Genomic DNA, 19,881 nt, shown 5'->3' on the forward strand with positions numbered 1-19,881 from the left:
TTGATTGCATGCAAAAAGAAAGCAGCATCACTTCTGTGATATTCCTGCCAAAGATGCAGAACCTGAATCTAATCGTGAGCAAATATCAGATAAATGCAAATTGAGGGGCATTCTACAAAATAATTACCCAGTAATCTTCAAATGTGTCAATGACATAAAAGTCAAGCAAAGACTGAAGAACTGTTCCAAAGTGAAGGAGACTAAAGACACATGACAACTGAACACATGATACTGAATTGGATCCTGTTGCTATGGAGAACATAATTAGGACACTTGGTGGAACTGAGGAGTAGATGTAGTAATGAATCAGTGTTAATTTCCTGCTTTTGAGGGTTGTATTGTGGTTTTGTTGAAGAATGTCTTTGTTTGTAGGAACTATATACGAAAATATTAAGGTGTGAAAGAAAAAATTCTGTGTACTAAACTTGCAATTTGTCTGTAACTTCGAGATAATTTTTAAATTAATATATTTGTTTTCAAAACCTTGATAATGTCTCAAGTGAAATTTTCAGATGTTTAGATACAGCAAGATCGCTTTTTAAAAATGAGAATGCTGAGTTCCAAGATCAATAAAGCAATACAAAATGCTTCAGTCTATTCAAGCGAAATTTAGTGAAAGAAGAAAATGCATTAGCTAAAACTTCTTGAGAATTCTAAATTGTTTGGTAAGTAATCATGTTAGTTTTTTCAAGTTTTTGAATTACAGTAGTTGTATTTTTCAATGTTTCAAATGTGTAATATACAATCATCTTTAATAATTCCTTAATTTATTATGCAAAAGTAAATTAAAATGATAATGATTACAGTAATAATAAACAGCTGGTGTTTATTGAACATTTGTTGTGTACACTCTGCTATGAGGTACATGGTATTATTACCTCCATTTTACATATCAAGAAACTAAAGCTTAATGGAGTTAAGAAGTTCCCCCCGAATTAGCATCCTAATGTATAGTATAGCCAACTTTTGAACCCACATTTTTCACACTCCAAAACTTATACTCTTAATTCCTGCCCTATAGTGCCTCCTATGGAGGCCATAGAGAAGGTAATCTTAGGGAGGATGCCAGAAGCCTGAGTTTCATTCTAGATCCTCCCACTCCTTCACCATTTACTCCCAATTCAATCCATGACTAAATCATGCTGGTTCCATTTTAAAACTCTATCCCTTCCTCTCCATTTTAAGGCGTCACCATTTGTCTCCTGGTTCCTGGCAAGAGGCTCCCACTCTTCCTGATTCTTGTCTCAGCTCTCTTTAGAATCTCCATACTGCTGTCAGAGTGATCAGTCTAAAATGAACACCCGAATATCACAAATGTGCTTAAAATCCTACATGGAAAAAGATCCCTCTGTGGTTCCAATTACTTTTGGGTTAAAGTTAAAACATGGCACCCAAGGATTCCCATGTCTGGACCCTGCATATCTCTTCAGCCTTGTCAACTATAAGGTCCCACACAGTGTGCTCAAGGCACTCTTGAGGGATTTATAATTCTCTGAATACACCAACACACACTTTCTTATGCACAGACAATTAATGTATGTCCTTCAAGCATCAGAGTGACCATCTCTTGCCAGCGTGATCTGGCATGATCCCCTACCTCAACCAAGCTGAGCTGGGTACCTCTTTGGAATTCCCATCACATTTCTGTAAAGACCTCTCTTATATAATCTATCCCGATGTAATATAACCTTCCTTCATGACACTGAGCTCCTTGAAAGAAGGGATTGGAGCTTGTTCATTTATGCATCCCTCATATTGCCTGGATCAAAGAGGGTGCTACATAACACCTCACTGAATAAGTGAATGAATGAAGGAATGCATAGGGATAAACGAATTATCAGTCGTATGAAATGCTACAGAGAGGCAAAGTGAAAGAAACAGGGATTTTCCAGAGAACCATTTCAGAAGAGTTGTAGGAGAAGCCAACTAAGGAGTTAAATAATTTGAATAAGAAGACAACAGCGGGGGACATTTAGCAAGTACACAGAGAACTGGTTGACTGTACCTGAGTTCTGAGTAAACAGTCTTTATACACCGTGTGCTCTCAGTCCCAGGGGTGTGAGACGTCTTTAAAAATAAATTAGTTTATACGTTTGAATAGGTGATGCAAGCACATCATATAAAATTCCAAATGAGAAAAACGAACCAGAATGAAGAGTCAAGCTCCCTCTCCTCTCTGTGCCCATCCCCCAGCTCCTCAGTATCCGCTGCTGAAGGAACCTCGGTAAATAACAGTTTGGTGTGCTTTTGTTTTCTAAGACCCTATCTCCATAACCTGGCAATGATCTATATGAAATAACTATAAATCAATGATTTATAACATGGAAGTATAACCAAGGTAGAAAAGGCAAATAAATCCTGCAGGTAGCTCTTTATTTACATATGCAAAAATGTCAAACTCATAGCTTGCCCTGGAGACTAAAGCAACCCTATATTAGACATTCCAACGTGCATTTTAATTGAAATCCTTAAGACTGGTCTTAGATGAGCTTGGAGAAATGTAAGTAATGGCACATGAGTATTAACATAGGTGATCAAATGGAGATATAATTTGAACTAATCTGTATTTGTAGAATAGCCTTCTTGTGCTTTTTTTTGGAAGTTAAAGCCATAGATCACAGCTGTAGGATGACTTGATTGTTAATTAGTTGTCTATTAGTCTTCATTTCCTAGGACTTATTGGGGAAAAGCAAATTTACACTAATTTGTTTTATGCAAATTAATCTATTTCATTTCGTCTTTATTCTCCATTAACATCTGGAAATTTTAAATTAATATATATGAAACTTGGGCATGCACAATGAAAATTCAACCCTAGCACACAGAATGCAGGGCTGGTTTGTAATTAGAAAGTAAGTTAATTATGACCATTTGGACTTCGATTTAAAAATTAGACAATTTTTATAAAGTGGAAAGTGGTAAAAAGCTTATTTTGTGCAACTTTTAAAACCACAATATAATTAGTACAAACTGAACATCAAAATTACCTTCGATGCTACAAATTAGCCAGGCTATTAACAATAACAATATCCATGTGTGCCACCCCTCCCTCCTGCTACAGTTTAAAACACTCATTAGTGCTTCTAAATTAGATAGAGTTTTTTTTTCCATCCTGAGGCTTTGAGCAAATGTACTTTTTTTAAATGTATGCATTAAGGCAAGGCTTTAGAAATGTATCTTCCAGCTTTGGAGAGATATGGAAATTAAGGAAACTAATCACTGCAGCAACCAGAGACTAAAAATAAAAAGTAATTTAGTCAGAATGAGATTGCTTTTACACTTCCCTCTGAGAGTGATTGGCGGAAGTGACGTCATGTCTTGTAAACACTGTCCGTGACTCTCACATGCCCGAAACAGCAGTGGAGATGGTGCTGGTCCTGTCTCAGCTCAAACAGGCCAAGAACTAAGCTTGGTCCAGGACTCAGAAGTGGGAGCTGGCCTTGAGAAGATGGGTAAAGACGTGTCACCCATGTTGCAGCTGGTTCTGGGAGGAAAGTGCTTTGAAGATGTCATGCACTCATCGCCAGCTGCTCTGCCTGACCTGCTAACCCCTGGAACTCAGCAGCCTGGCTGGGCCCTCCTGTTCACTCCATCATTGAGAACACAGACCAGCTGCCCCAAGCCCAGGGGCTGTCCCTTTACACTCCTCCTGCTGTGGATATATTGAAAATTCTCTTAGAAGTTCTTGGCAAACTTTGCAGAACTCAGCTCATATTAGACTCCAACTTTCCCAAATTTATTCTTAGCATTAGGCCATTCTTTGATTTTATCCTTGGTCCCAAGACTCTTCTTATCTCATCTGTTTATATCTTTTAGCCAACAAAACTCCAAGGATGTTCTCTAAGTGGCCCCTTGGGATTCTTCTGATTCCGTCTCAGTTTCCTGCTTGTCAAGGCCATATTCAATCAGAGTGTCAGAGACTCCCAAATGCATTTGAGCCATTTCCCATTTTAGAGTTCCTGTCCAGAAGGTCGCACTTATCTTTGCTCTCAGTGTTTTGAACTCTGCTTCCTGAGAGCTGATGATATAGGCCTACCCATAAGCAACGTTCCCTGCCTTGTCAAGGGAAAGGAAGTAGCTAATGGGGTCACTTTCTCAGTATTGAATTCGATGAAACAAAAACAATTATTTATTGAACATTTACTTTGCTCCAGGTACTTTGCTATAAGGAGCTCACTGAGTAGTGTGGGAGGCACACCATTAAACTAATAATTTCAACACAATGTAATAAGTGAATCATAAGAGGTATGTGCAATGGATAGCAGTAGTACAAAGGCAAGAGTGTACTGTGTCTGGGGAAAACAACACAAGCTGGACTTTATAATAAATAAAAGTCAACTAAGCCAACATAAAGGTAGAAGGAACAGCATTATGCACAGTCCTGGAGATATGAACTAACAAGGCCTGCTGTCACCATTTTGCTTATCACTCTTCCTTTTTAAAAACTGAAGTTAGCATAATTTTTATCCTTTTTAAAAATGTTGTTTGTCTTATTTGGTTTCTAAAGCAATACATGTTTGTTTCAAATATTAAAATTATACAGAAATGTATGACCTAGAAAATAAGAGTCTTCCATAATCCCAACTGTCAGAGGTATGCTATTGTCTGTCTGCTAGATATGTGTCTAGATATTTTTTTAATATATGTCCCAAACTAGGATCATACTTATTCTTTTGCAACCTGTTTCTAAGTCAGTAGTTGTTGTTGTTATGTGCTGTCAAGTCGGCTCTGACTCCTGGGGACCCTATGAATGAGTGATGTCCACAATGTCCTGTCCTCAACAGCCCTGCTCATCACCTATAGACTCATGCCTATGGCTTCCTTTATGGAGTCAATCCATCTCATATTTCATCTTCCTCTTTTCCTGCTGTCTTCTACTTTTCCCAGCACTATTTTCTTTTCCAAAGAATCCTGCCTTCTCACGATGTGCCCAAAGTAGGACAGCCCCAGGTTTATCACTTTTGCCTCCAGTGATAGTTCAGGCTTAATTTGCTCTAGGACCCACTCATTCATCTTTCTGCCAGTGTGGGGTATCCATAGAGCTCTCCTCCAAGACCATATTTCAAAGGAATTTATTTTTTTCCCTGTCAGCCTTCTTCACTGTCCAGTTTTTCCACCCATACATAGTAGTTGGGAACATGAGTGTTTAGTCTCTAACGACACTTCCTTGCACTTGATGATTTATCCTAATTCTCTCATTGCTGCCCTCCCAAGGCTCAGTCTTCTCTTGATTTCTTGGCTGCAGTCTCCATTTAAATTGATGACTGAACCAAGGTAAACAAAATCTTTAACAATTTCAATGTCTTCATTGTCTACATTTAAGTTGTGTGGTTCTTCGGTAGTCATGATTTTGTCTTCCTGACGTCCAAATGCAGTTCTAAGTCAGTACATGTAACTAAATGTTTTGTACTCTGTCCTCATTTTTAGGATGTTTTGTATCCCATTGTCTGGGTTGAATGGCAGTGTAGTGTAGTAATGAAACATGGAAGCATTGGAGTCAGATAAATCCCAACTATACCACCACTAACTGTGTGACCTTGGGTAAGTCAGTTAACCACCCTGTGCCTCAGCTTCCCTGTGTGTATTATAGGATCAAAATAATACATATCTATGTCAAATGATTGCTATGATGATTAAATAAATTAATATTTGTAAAGCACTTAGAATAGTGCCTCATAGATGGTAAATCCTCTAAATGTGAGCTTGTATTACCATAAGGTATTTAACCAGGGCCCTATTGATGGATGTTTGTGCTGTTTCCAATGCTTTGCATGCTTCAGCTACTAAAGAAACTTCCAAGGCAAGTTTTGAATTACCATTAACTTCTATTACATTTGGGCTCCTATTTCTCACTAACTTACTGACACTCAACATCTGCTTATAAGCACTTAACAAATGTGTACTTCTGTTGTTGACTCCCCTGGGAGGAAGCATAAAATGGGGTGGGAGGGGTGCAATGGAGTAGGTTCCGGGCCAGACTCAAGGGAGTCCATTGCAGGTTTTCTTTCTGCAGAGAGGCCATGCCAGGAAGGTGAATGCTGAGCATAGACTGAGAAAGGAAGCAGGAAGATTGGGATCTGAGAGGTCAAACAGTAAGTCAAGCTGGAGACCTGGGCTGGAAAGAAACCAGAGAATGAGTGCAGGCCAGAAACATATGGCCAGAGACAAACCTGAGGACAGAGAACTCAAAAGAATGCCTTGGGCACCAAATCTTTTAGAAAAAACGTATAGTATACCTTCTTTGAGATGCTTTACTATATATAATTCTAATCAACCTGTAGATACAAATGAGGTTATGTTAATATTAATTCCAAAACTACGAGGCTCTTCCCCTTCTTGCTCACATGGGAACTCAGCTTCCTTTTCCCAAGGCCCCTGGGCCATTGCTGGGAGTCAGCCGGCTGCGGGGTTGTCACGTGGGCAAGGATAAACTTACTCAAGTTGGCCTGATCTGGCCTCCTTGCCAAGGTGCCTGGCCAGCCACAGTCCCAAGTGCTGGAGATATCTCAGAGAAACTGCTTTGCTACTTCCTCCTGCCCTGCTCTCTACCCCAGGGGAGGTACGCACAGCTGTGTTCTTTGGCAGAGTATGTGTAGGATCAGAGGGGAAAATGGCCCTATCTCCAAATTTATATCTAGACTTTCTCGTGAATTTATCTCCTCTTATTTCTCTCTCCAGCTTCAGTCTAACTGAAGTTTCAAACTTGTCTCCTGAGGCTGAATTGGGGAAAAGGAGACGGTGACATATATCAGCCCCACCCCCTCCAGTGTTCTTTCTGCTTTATCTCTCTAGTCACTCCAGAACAAATATTGACTGACCTTTGTAGTGGATTGAATGTAAAACTAATCCCAATTCTTTGCCCCTCTCTGTATCTCTGTCCTTTGCAATGAGACATTCAGCTCCTCCCTTTAAGGAGTGGAATCTCCCCCACCCCCTTGAATCTGGGCTGGCCTTTGATTGGCTTTGGTCAGCTGAACGTGGCTGAAGTGATAGTGTGTCAGTTCCTGAGTTCCACTCATGCTGTGGGCTCCTCTGCCACGCCCTGAGAACAGCCTGGGTTAGACCGCAGCTGGGGAAAAATTGTCTCAGCCCAGAGCCAGTCACCTGCCCGGCAGAGCCCAGAAGAGCTGCCCTGCCAAGCCCGGCCAAGATCAGCAGAGAGTAGATGACCTGCTCTTGGGTAAGTGAGGCCAGGGAGACCAGAAGAACCATTCAGCTAAACCATGGACTTGTGAATTAAATAGTCTGTGCCGTTTAAAGCCACTGGGGTTTCTGTTTATTACGCAGCATTATTGTGACAAGAGATAGCTGATACAACCCCCTTTCTCATCTCCAAAATCAAAGTTTTTGCAGATTCAAACACCCTTCTGAGAAGCTCAACAAAGAGCCAAACTCTAATTCTCAGTCAAGGTTCATCCAGGACACCCTGCCGCCCTGACAGCAGTCTGTGAGAGGGATATTGCAGCAGGATGAGGATGAAGATATTTTAATTGAGAGGGTGTCTGGGAGCCAGCTGGGAGAGACACACATGAGGAGTATGGGTGTAGGAATGTCCTACCACTCTTCAATAGGGCCGCAAAGACCACCATAAGCTTGGCATTTCTTGTGGAAACTGGCAAGGGAGGCCAATCTCACCATTTTGAACTGAGTTGGGGCTGAACTGAGACCAAGTGCAGCAGGAATCAAGGAGAAGACGTGGAGCTGCCCCAGGCCCTGGAACCGAGTATGTCTACAGTCTCTGAGGGCAGGCAACCCTGCGGCGGGAATCTGAGTGACTGACGTGTTATTAACCTCAGTTAGTAATATGTCGCTACACGTCTTTCAATATACTCGGTTGCCCTGTCTAATGCTTGCCCCCGATAGCTCCTGCTCAATCTTGTAACCTCCAGTGATAGAGTTCCTTTGGTGAAGCAAGGGGAGAACATTGTTAAGTGTGAGAATGGTGGTCCCTGACTAAGGACCCCTCCTCTCCACTCTGGTTGCAGGGCAAGTTCTCTTCCCTCATTGTCCCCTCCCTCTTCGTTCATTATTTCTGAGGACTTGAAATGGAGCCTGGACAACCAGGGCAGATGAACGGAGCTTGAGCCACCTGGGCAGCTCTAAAGTGCTCCACTGGTCTGTGCTGACGGAGTTTCTTTTGGGCTGGGGCCCTGCCTATCAGAGCAAAGCAGCCCACACAGCCCAGCAAATGGCTGTCCCAAGGCAACAGGACGTTAGCTGGAAATCTGAGGACTGACAACTGGCACCACAGGTGCAGAAAAAGCAATAAAAAATAAGTTGCTGATGGCTGATTTCTAGTTCTAGTTATCCTTTTGAGTGATAAAAAATATGAAGTCAGGGCCTGCCCAGTGGCGCAAGTGGTTAAGTGCGCGCGCTCCACTGCAGCAGCCCGGGGTTCGCCGGTTTGGATCCCAGGCATGCACGGACGCACCGCTTGGCAAGCCATGCTGTGGTGGCGTCCCATATAAAGTGGAGGAAGATGGGCACGGATGTTAGCCCAGGGCCAGTCTTCCTCAGCAAAAAAAGAGGAGGATTGGCAGATGTTAGCACAGGGCTGATCTTCCTCACAAAAAAAAAAAAAAAAAAGAGGCCAAACGTAGAATAATTCTTCTTAACTTAATAGCTTAGTCTGTCGGTCCTATTGGGCTGGGTGTGAGGGTTGGGTTGAGTTAGGTCCTGTGAGGTAGTTAATGTGTGTCCTGCTCCCTGGAGAATGCTCCCTGGACATTTTCCACTGTAGTCTAGTTATATGGGTGTGGTCCTGATTGTTTGGTACCTGGCCCTGGGATGATTTTTGGCAGGGGGACTATTGACTTGTATGTGAAAGTTAGATAAAGAAGGTGGTTTGGGGTCTGGGCTCTGAATTGGTTGTTTTGCATATCAAAGTCACAGGCAAATTGCCTGCTTTCTCTAGGAATTAGCTAATCCGGGAGGGGGCAGACCCTCCCCCCCAAGTCCAAAATGCCCTAACATGGCAAAGCACCATAAAATACAGAAAACAAAAAATGTGATTAATATAGCAAGTTAAGAGAATATGCATCCCTCTATTATCAGCCCTGAGCAACTGAATTATCGGGGATACTTTGTAGCCTCTGGGCCTTCTCTCAACGCCCCACACACAGTTTAGGACTCAGTATTCTGCCCTAAGTATTCATAGAAGTCCTTCCCACCATCTCGCTCCAGCTCTCTTGACCCAGAGCAGTTCTTGGCTTTTTCAGGAAACAAACGGGATGAAAGTCCAGGGCTGGGACTTCCTCCTCGGGGTGTTTGACAAGGACTGACGTACTCTAGGCCCTTTGAATCCCGGAAGTCCAGGACAAACCCAACCTCGATTGCAGCATTCCAAATGCTGGAGAGTAGGTAAAAGGACGGAAGCAGAGAACATTTCAACATGAGGGACCCATTGACAGATTGTTCGGTGAGTAGCTCGGCATGGTTTGCGTGCCTGTGTGTGAGAGGGTGGCTGAAGGGTAGATTTATGTGTTAATGGATTTTAACTTAAGAAATCTGAGACGCTCAGAAGCCAAACATGTTTAGGTATAGGCTGTCATACAAAAATCTGTGGTTTTTCTTCGGTTGGATTTAAAACAGAGCCCTTTCTAACAAATGACAGGGCAGATAATGGTCATCTTTTATTCTTGTGTTCTTGGGAAAACTTCGAGTGGGTATAGTATCATATTTGCATGCAGATGGTGGCTGTTTGGAAAACAATCTTAAAACATACACCAATGGTGCCAACATCATGTGTAGAGTGGATACAGCAACACGCAGAATATCTGCAACCGATTTTGGGCTCTGGGAATGAAGTTAGGGTGGAAGGTTTTTTCGTATTTTCTCATATCATTTAAAGCCAAGAATTGCAAGTCCTGAAGGAGGAAGGACAGACTCCCCACTCTGTCTGGCCTGCTGTGGCTGTCAGACAGGTTACCAACATGTTTGTTTCAGTCCGGGGAGTTTTACCAAAAATAGAAGATTGGTCAAAATTCAAAACACATTGTGAGGTCATTAACAGCAATAGCAGAGATGTAATTTAGGAAATGAGGAACAATTAAAATAAAGGGGGGAGGAAATAAAGTAATCAAGGGCTGTCAGAGTGTTATCCCAATAAATGATGCCAAAAAGCTAAAATTGGTAACATCAGAAGCAAGGGTTGCATTCATCCTCCAAGCATTTTATTTAAAAAAAAAAAACAATTGTGGAGAAGCAAATAAATGGTGGCTGCAATAAAGCCATAAAGAAAAAGGCCAACAATTATTGGTTGCATTTGATTTATTCGATGGACGAGGAAAGCACAGGCTTAGAGAAGATAGAACTTTAATTGCTATTCCACAAAATGAGCTCATGAATCAGACAAGCTAAACGAGATGACGTCATAGTGGCTAGTAATACTAATAATGACAACGTAGTAGCAGGCTCCGCCTACTTTTACTTTTTTAAATACAAAAGTAATATGTGTCTAATGTAAAAACAAATTCCAACAATAAGGTTGTATATAGATTTTGGGTGAAACTTCCTCCCTTTAATTTCCTCCATCCCAATCTTCTCCCCATTGGTAAGAACAGACAACTTTTTAAAAAAGTCTTTTGTTGTTTAATTATCTAATGTTTGTTTATTTTTCACTCTTTGCATTTGCTCCCTTACTAAAGTGTTAACTCCTCTCCTTTCTCGTCATTGATACTTGGATGACGTTTTTGTGTAGGAGTGGTTGAGTGGGACAGGGACAGGATAAGTGAAGGCAAAAAATTGGCACCAACAGGCACCGAAGAAGAAGAAAGTCAAGACCAAGGGAAGAGTGAGATAGAAGAGAGGGAAACTGAGACCAGGTTAAGTTAAAAAATAAAGGGGGCCGGCCTGGGGCGCAAGTGGTTAGGTGCGTGCGCTCTGCTGCTGGTGACCCTGGTTCGGATCCTGGGCATGCACCGACACACGGCTTGTCAGGCCATGCTGTGGCGGCGTCCCACATAAAGTAGAGGAAGATGGGCATGGATGTTAGCTCAGGGCCAGTCTTCCTCAGGAAAAAAAAAGAGGAGGATTGGCATCAGATGTTAGCTCAGGGATGATCTTCCTCACGAAAAAAAAAAAAAAAAGTTAAAAAATAAAAACTGAAAGCCTAACATTCTTTTCCAAGGCTGCCTTCAGATCAGGAACTAGGAGAAATGTTTCCTTTTGAGCAGCCCCCAAGACAACCCATCACCATATCTCTGTGTCACCTTAATGCTCCCTCCCTGATATGCTGGAGAGTTTTTTTCCCTATGCTGAGTCATCGCCCCAAGGACTCCTATCCTTGTCCAAAACCTTGAAGGTCATCTCTGTGGGCCCAGTGCCACCAAAAGGAGTCAAGAGGAGGCCGATATCCCTTCAGCCAGGGTTTCTAAATCTTCTAAAGTCATGGAATCTTTATTTATTTGCAATTGTTTCATCTTCATCAAGTATTCAAGTTGATTTCCTGGTGCAGTCCTAGTTTGTACTTGGGGAACAATGCTGTATAAAGATGAGGCTGCAGTGTGGGAACAGAATAAAGCAAAGGAATGCAAATGAATGCTTCATGAAACACTTAGGTAGTCTCAGGAAGAAACCAAAAAGATCCCACAGGTTTAACCATCTGCAAAATGTCCCTTTCCATGAGTCCCTAGGGTTGCACAGAACACAATTAATCATAAAGCCTTAGTTTAGCTACAGTTCTTAACCTGGTCTACCCCAGTGGATCCACGCATGGAAATCAGTGAGTTGCATGAACTTCAATGGGAAAAACATGACCTCATTGTTTTTACTATTTCCTAACAGAAATTTAGAATTTCCTTCAATTTTGAATATAAACAACTAACCCTAGTACTACTGCAGTGTCTGTGACTTTGTAACCAATAAAAATCACGTATGTGTTTATGTAATCTTGCAGTTGTTTACAGATGTCTAGAAATATTGTTTACACTCAGCATCACTTAAAAATTTTTGGTAATCTTAAGACGTTATTTAGTATGTTAATTAAAAAGACACATAATATCATGATTTTAAAATATGTTTTTATAAATAGATATCTATATAATTCATTTCCTTTGTAATCCTGTTATTTTACTTTATGTATTTGAAAATATTACTCTGAGTAAAATAGATTTCACCAATTTTTAAAAATTAAAAAATCTCTTCTTTTAGGTCATGCTCCAGTGGGCAAGATAGGCTGATGGCTGGGCTGTAAAACCTCAAGGAGCTGGGTCAGCATCTATGGTCAAATTATTAGTCATCACGGTAGCACAAAGATTGCCTAAATGCTATGTAGGGCTTTTAACTAATCTTGAGATTGTCAGAACTTATTTTTTGTGTGTGTGTGTGTGAGGAAGATCAACCCTGTGTTAACATCTGCCAATCCTCTTCTTTTTTTGCTGAGGAAAACTGGCCCTGGGCTAACATCCGTATCCATCTTCCTCCAATTTATATGGGACGCCGCCACAACATGGCTTGACAAACGGTGTGTTGGTGCATACCCAGAATCCGAACCGGCGAACCCCAGGCCGCCACAGCAGAGCGCTGGCACTTAACCGCTTGTGCCACCGGGCCGTCCCCTGTCAGAACTTATTTGAAGAAGATTTTTTAAAATTCTGTTTTTAAAAAGAGAAAGAGTTGGCTCTGGGCCCTGATGCCTTAAAGCCTGTGAGCTTAGCTTCTAAACCTAAAAATATACCACTGAAAATTATTTTCAAATCCATGTGCAATGAAATAGGATCAAATTATCTGGAAATGAAATAATCCAATCATTAAAAAAAAAAAGTAGCACCTTCCTATGAAACAAGGCCATAGAAATTAAGGGCAAATAACAAGCTGGAACCAAGTTTTTGCTTTTGCTCAGTCCTGCAGTATTCAGGTGGGACCCGTCGAAGCAGGCCTTCTAGGATCCACACAGTCAGCTCCTTCCCTGAACTTCATCAGCTGTTGAACAGTACCAGGCTGTGGGGCTGCTCCTTCAGCCTCGTTCAGGTGCCACCCTGAGCTTCCCATCTCAGTGGCTTAGCCTGGGTCACGGGATATTGACTGGCACTAAAACAACAGATGCTGGTGCAATGGTCCATTGTTCCTGAGGGATTCTGGTATGCTGCAGAGATAAGGAGGCAGGTTGGTTCTGGCGTGGATGTCCTGTGGCCCACAGCATCCCCAGTGTGCATTAATGAGATGTGTGACATGCCATTCCATATTTTGTGGGCCTCTGTTTCTTCATCTGTAAAGTAAGAGGAGGAGAGGATGGAGTAGACTATGTTCTTTAAAGTCCTATATCTCAGAATCTATGACAGCCGGCCATGGGGATTCCAAATATTACACAGATGCCTAACAAACACCAGTAATCCCTTAGTTAGAGGGGCAGGGCTTTGAAATATGATCTCAGATAAAATCAGTAGCACAGTGCCTGGCATGTGAGAGGCATCCAACAAAAGCTTATTTAATTAAATTTAAGTGGAATATTATGGCTTATTTAACACTATGAGGATCATCATTTTCCAAAAAAAAAAATCTTTTCATACTCGTACCTAAAACAAAAATGGATTTTTCTAGAATAACTGAATTTAACCTTTTTTTTTTTTTTGGTGACGAAGATCAGCCCTGAGCTAACATCCATGCCAATCCCCCTCTTTTTGCTGAGGAAGACTGGCCCTGGGCTAAGATCTGTGCCCACCTTCCTCCGCTTTGTATGGGATGCCGCTACAGCATGGCCTGACAAGTGGTGCATCCGTGCGTGCCCAGTATCCGAACCCGGGCCCCCAGCAGCTGAGTGCATGCACTTAACCGCTATGCCACGGGGCTGGCCCCTGAATTTAACCTTCTTAATTATTCAAATCATGGAAAATCAGAAAGAGCAGCTAGGCCAATGTTGATATAGTGCATTTTATATTATTTACAAGTCATCTGTCTAATCATTTCATGTGCCTAGATTACTAATTTTTTTGTAGTGACAACATTTATGAAACAGTATTTGCTTACAAGTGCTCAGCAGAAACATTTTTCTAATGGCTGAATGGGAAATATCTGTGTACATCAGTTGTCCATGTGAAGGGATTTTTAGGGGCTCAGAAAGATCCCAAATATTCCACCACCAGCCTGAAACCACTTTATCAGGGAAAAAACCCATAGCTTTTTTTCCTAGTATTTAATGACCCCAGCAAGAAGCAGCATGTTAATATAAATTCGTATGGAAATATAAGATCAATAGTAGGTTCTTTCCTGGAACGAATATTCAGTAGGGTGTGGGGTACTCCAAAGCTCAATGGTTGGGAAAAGAATAACAAAAATAAACTTCCACATGACTTTGACCAGAGCAAACCATTCTTGTGCTGGTTGATGACATTAGGAAGCCATTTGTACTGCTCCTAATATAAGGTAACCATCACTCTGAGGAAAATTAGTGTGATTATACTGATTAGCCATTTATAAATATATTTACTTCTGATGGATTTTCTAATTGATTTGGTCACTTAACATTTCCATTCATAGTTCTGTCCCTAACTAATGAGCTTATCTTTAGCTCTGGGCCTTAACTATCAAATAAGGGGATGGGACTTCAGTGGTTTCCAAGCTGTGCTCCGAGGAATCCCTTCAGAGGCCTCTCTGGTGGATAAGAGTCAGGTAGGAAGGAGAAGTGGAATAGGAGAGGGAGAGCCAAAGCAAAGGTCAAGAGATCCACCCCACCAGCAGATATTTCCAAGATTTTCTGATTACAAACACACACAGACACATGTGCGCGCACGCACACACACACACACACACACACACACTGGCTGAGATGATCTCTGGGGTCTGCTTTGACATTTATGCAAATCTGTTTTTCACAGCTTTTGTCTTCAAGTCTGAGTAGATGGTACAGGATGAAAGGTACAGAATCGCTGATTCTCAAGAAGGAGTTATGCTGAAATAATGGAAGTATTCTTAGCAACTCTTTTATTTATCAATGTCACCTTTATCTCAGTCTGGATCAGGGTTTATCAGGGAGTGTCCAGTGCACTGTACATAAGGTCAAAGATAAAGATTCTCTCTATTGCTATAATAAGCAGAACATCCCACTCTTATCTGATCACTAAGTTAACAACAGCATAGCGTATGGAAGAGCTTCCTGACTTGTGTGTGCCTGGGCGCACCCGGAGTTTGGGGAAGGAGTTATAGGTGTCCATGAGACACACATCCCCTCAGCCCTCCTATTGGCAAGGTGTGGCTGGGGGGCAGAGCTCATGGACCAGTTGCCTCTGCCTGGAACAACTTAGTCCATTTACCACTCTGTCCCAGTAGAAATGTCATTTTCTAGGTGTGCCATGATGTGAAAAAAGTTAGGAAGTACTGGTCTGTTAAGTGACAGGAAATCATCTTTCAAAATCTAAAACTGGCACTCCCAGGGTCAGTTGAAGCCCTAAGATGTGTTTTGTTTGAGCACCCTCTTGCCTTAAAAAGTTGAATTTGAGTGCCTTCAGGAAAATCAGGCACATTCCACTTTGCCACAGTCTCCCCCACTCTCCTCTAAAGGCAATTGAGTTTTTTTTTAAATTGAGTTTTTTTGTTGAGGTCATATTGGCTTACAACGTTGTGTAAATTTCAGGTGTACATTATTATATATCAATTTCTGTATAGACTGCATTGTGTTCACCACCAATAGTCTAGTTTTTATCCGTCACCATATATATGTGCCTCTTTATCCCTTTCGCCCTCCCCCCCATCCCTTTCCCCTCTGTTAACCACTAATCTGTTCTCCTTATCTATGTGTTTGTTTGTCTTCCGCATATGAGTGAAATCATATGGTATTTGTCTTTCTCTGTCTGACTTATTTTGCTTAGCATAATACCTCAAGGTCCATCCGTGTTGTTGCAAATGGGATGATTTTGTCTTTTTCATGGCTGAGTAGTATTCCATTGTATGTATGTACCACATCTTTATCCATTCATCCTTTGATGGACACTTGGGTTGCTTCTACTTCTTGGCTGTTGTGAATAATGCTGTGATGAACATAGAGATGCATAAATCTCTTTGAATTGTTGATTTCGTGTTCTTTGGATAAATACCCAGTAGTGGGATAGCTGGATCATATGGTATTTCTATTTTTAATTTTTTGAGAAATATCCATACTGTTTTCCACAGTGGCTGCACTAGTTTGCATTCCTATAAGCAGTATATGAGGGTTCTCTTTTCTCCACATCCTCTCCAAAATTTGTTATTTCTTGTCTTGTTAATTATAGCCATTCTCATGAGTGTAAGGTGAAATCTCATTGTAGTTTTGATTTGCATTTCTCTAATAATTAGTGATGTTGAACATCTTTTCATGTGCCTGTTGGCCATCTGTATATCTTCTTTGGAAAAATGCCTATTCATATCCTCTGCCCATTTTTTGATCAGGTTGTTTGTTTTGTTGTTGTTGAGTTGTATGAGTTCTTTATACATTTTGGAAATTAACCCCTTGTTGGACATATGACTTGCAAATATTTTCTCCCAGTTTGTGGGTTGTCTATTCCTTTTGTTCATGGTTTCCTTTGCTAAAGGCAATTGAGTTTTGAATCACTGGTTTATAAAATTTCAGGACAGTCTGGCCTCCTAGAACTAGTGCCCTGGAGATAGTATCTCAAAAATTTGTCTTAGAGACTTTTAATACTTTCATAAATGTGGGAAATGCAGCAGCCCCTGAAGCCCCAGCACATAAAAAAATCTTGACTGGTTCTACTCATTTCCACTTTGGTTAGGGGTAAGGTTTCCCTTATACGTCCCATCCTCACATATGGTGTCTAAGGTCCCCTATTTTCTTCCCAAGACTGATGGATGCCGACTGTCCTCAGGTGATGATGGGGGATGGTGGGCCATCCCCCAGGACAGCTCATCTCAGAGTCTCTTCCTTCCACTCCTGGTTCTCCCAGTGGAAGGTTCTCTTTGTTCCCATTCTGAAGTCTCTAAATCCCTCCAATCCATCTTTCTATTTTGTCTTCTCCCATCCCCAGCCCTAGCCTGAGAGTATTTGAGAGGAGAAAAACTCACTCTGCAAGCGTGCATCCAAATCTTTCTCTCCTGCACTTGGCCCCCTGGTGTTTTTGTTGGGTCTTTGCTGTGAGCTGAAGAGAGAAGCAGAGAGGACAATACATAAAAATACACAGCTTAATACTGTGAGATATTTCTAAATAAATCAAATAAGAAAGCTACAGGACCTATAAAGAAAACCATAAGATTTTATTGAACATAAAATAATATTTGAACAAATAAAAAGACTTACTATGTCCTTGAATGGGAAGTCTAAATACTATAAAAAAGTCAATTTCCCCAAATTGATATGTATATGTAATGCAATTCCAATTAGAATCCCAACAGGGATTTTAAAACAGTTGTAATTAGATAAATGTTCATATGGAAGAATAAATGCCCAAGAATAGTCAAAAAAATTATGAAAAGGAAAAAATAGTTGTTTAAAGAGAAAGCAGAAGCAAAGTGTTAATATCTCTGTAACTTAGGTAGTGAGTACATAATGTGTGTATCATTATTATTTTCTGTATCATTATTATTTTATGAAACATAAAAACGTTTCATAATTTAAAATAGAAAGTTAAGACTGTGTATGAGTTAAAACTATGTTCAGCTGCATATTAAAAAGAAACCAAAAAGAGAATGACTTTTAAAAACCTATTGTTATATTTCTCTCATACATAAACTAAGTCCAAAAGTAGAGTTGAGGCTTTGTGTAGTGGCCCCCAGAGCCCTTAGGGACCCAGGCTCTTTCTCTCTTTCTGCTCCACAATCTTAGCACAAGCTGTCCATCCTCAAGACCGCCTTATGGCATCAGCCGTCATTTCTAAGTCCAGGGGTCAAGAAAGACGAGGAAGGAACCTTCACTGAAACCCCACTCAAAACTTTCAAGCATACCTCCTCAGGACTAAATAAAGCATTTAGTCACATGGCTACACCTAAGGATGAGAGAGGCTGAGAAATGGCATTATTCCAGGGGTATGTGCACTGGTAAACATTTATCAATTTTCTTTTCAGGATACCCAGGTGTGTTTTCTGCGATGTTATTTGGTGTCATGGGAAGAAAATAAAAGGCTCAGGAGAGAATTTAGTGAAAATGTTTAGGTAACAGGAGTGAACAAAAAATGCTAAACAATTTTAAAATGCTCGCTAAAATGCTCCCATTGTACCTGTAAGAGGAGGAAGGAGGCCTCATAGTGTCATATCATTCATAGATGACAAGTTATTTTTATGGAAATAAAAATGAGAAAGCTTGGTTGCCAAATAGTGATTTTACTCTCACAACTCTCAGAGGAGAATCATTTCTTCATCACAGAGGCTACACCTGGACCACAACACAGGTGTGTTTTGCTTGCTCTGCAGAGAGTTTTAAAATTTGTGAATTGTTTGCTACAATTTTTTTAAAAGTCGTATTTCAGATGCAAATCCTTATTTCAGCTTTTTTGACAAACTGGAGGATCTGGCCATCTTGAATCACATTCTCATGGGCCAGAGAGCTGGCCCTCTCCAGCTGCCTCTCCAGCCCACTGACCCCACCCTGCTTGTCACTCATTCAGGTACCTGCAGGCATGTGATTTTGCAAACCTTGCTTTAGGCGTTTAGGAGTTAATGATGTCCTTATAAAGGGCTTTGCCCCGTGACTGCTGTCCTTGTGTCCAGGCAGTTTCAGTGAAGCTGTGTGCTCCTACTGTGTGTTTTCCAATTCCTGCCATGGCTTTCTCTGTTAAATTCAGAGACGAGTTAAACTAGTGCTTAAGGAGGATAAAAGGATTTGGTGTCTATAGGATTTGTTTCTACATCCTAGGTATTGGTCCATTGTACTCCTAAAGCAAGGGACCTGGATCAGGTCATGTCTTTAGGTCCCTTCCTCCTCTGTGGCCCTATGTCCTCTGTTTGCTACTCTGCTAGCACTGGACTCCAGGTGCTACTGCGCCAACTGAAAGGTTGTCCCAGCCCTGAGGATTCATGGATGTGAATGTGCTAGCTGCTTAGCAGGCATTCAGTAAGTGTGAGTGCTCGACGTGGTGCCCAGCTGCCTGTCAGAGATACTTGAGTGCTGGAAGATGTTGGCTCATTGTGTGAGCAAAGAGCCACTGCAAGGCATTCAATCTACAAAGAATTTTCATCCTCTTGTGTAAAATCTCATTATGAAAAATGCAATTGGCTATCGCACCTCCCAGATGGAAACTGAGAGAGTGTGTTTGGGACTGTTCCATTGCCTAATTCACCTGCTCTGTGTCAGGAAAGCTCCGGAATCAACTGACATTTACTCTTTCCATTTGGCCATTTAAAATCTATTGTCATCAATGTCTACCTTTACAAATATAACTTTCAGAATGACATTGTGGAGTTCTAAACCAAATGACAAAAGCATTCGATTGGAATTCTTGTGTCTGCAGGCTAAATTCATATATAAATAAATTTATAAAGTTTTATTTATAAATTTATAAAAGTTTGGTTCAACCAAAATGTTCAACTCATTGTTATAACATTCTTAATTCTAGAGTTAAATGAGATATAGAGAGAAGTAGAACAAATTTTATTAACGTGTTATTCACTTACATTTTCATACTCAGCCAAGAAACAGTGTCTTTAATGGTTCAAGGTTTGTCACAAGGCCCAGGGATGTTATTTAGGAAAGAGACACAAAATGATTACTCAGTGTATTTCAGGATGTACATTTAACATTCCTGACAACAATAGGGGTGTCAGGAGGCCAGACTCTAAATGTACCCCACTGCTGAATTGTTTGCATTTGACCTAGAAAGAAACAGATAGACCAGCTCTACTATTGAAAAATTCTCCAGGATCTTTCATATCCAGGCAGAAGAGATTTAATCTTTATTTTAGGAACTCATCCAAAAGGTATGCATCTCTTAGCTGCATGATAATTTTAAATGACAGTCATCATTA

The 19,881-nt window shown here is 41.0% G+C and overlaps 1 protein-coding gene across 10 annotated transcripts in view; it reads left to right on the forward strand.

Annotated features, from left to right (window-relative positions):
- The first annotated feature begins 6,953 nt into the window (after nucleotides 1–6,953).
- The window catches only part of NOSTRIN (nitric oxide synthase trafficking), a 62,879-nt gene continuing 49,951 nt past the window's right edge, over nucleotides 6,954–19,881 (forward strand). For 3 of the 10 annotated variants that reach the window (XM_087435343.1, XM_087435345.1, XM_087435348.1), the window contains exons 1-2: nucleotides 6,957–7,180; nucleotides 9,203–9,418. In XM_087435343.1, the coding sequence (XP_087291469.1) occupies nucleotides 9,392–9,418 (27 nt within the window). In that variant the 5' untranslated portion in view covers nucleotides 6,957–7,180; nucleotides 9,203–9,391. Of the gene's footprint in view, nucleotides 7,181–9,202; nucleotides 9,419–19,881 lie in introns of all 10 variants that reach the window. The other 7 variants (XM_014785879.2, XM_014785880.2, XM_087435347.1 and 4 more) reach the window with 6 other exon arrangements.

This window comes from Ceratotherium simum, chromosome 9 (assembly GCF_057802395.1).
Source record: "Ceratotherium simum simum isolate JZ-2026a chromosome 9, ASM5780239v1, whole genome shotgun sequence".
Taxonomy (NCBI): domain Eukaryota; kingdom Metazoa; phylum Chordata; class Mammalia; order Perissodactyla; family Rhinocerotidae; genus Ceratotherium; species Ceratotherium simum.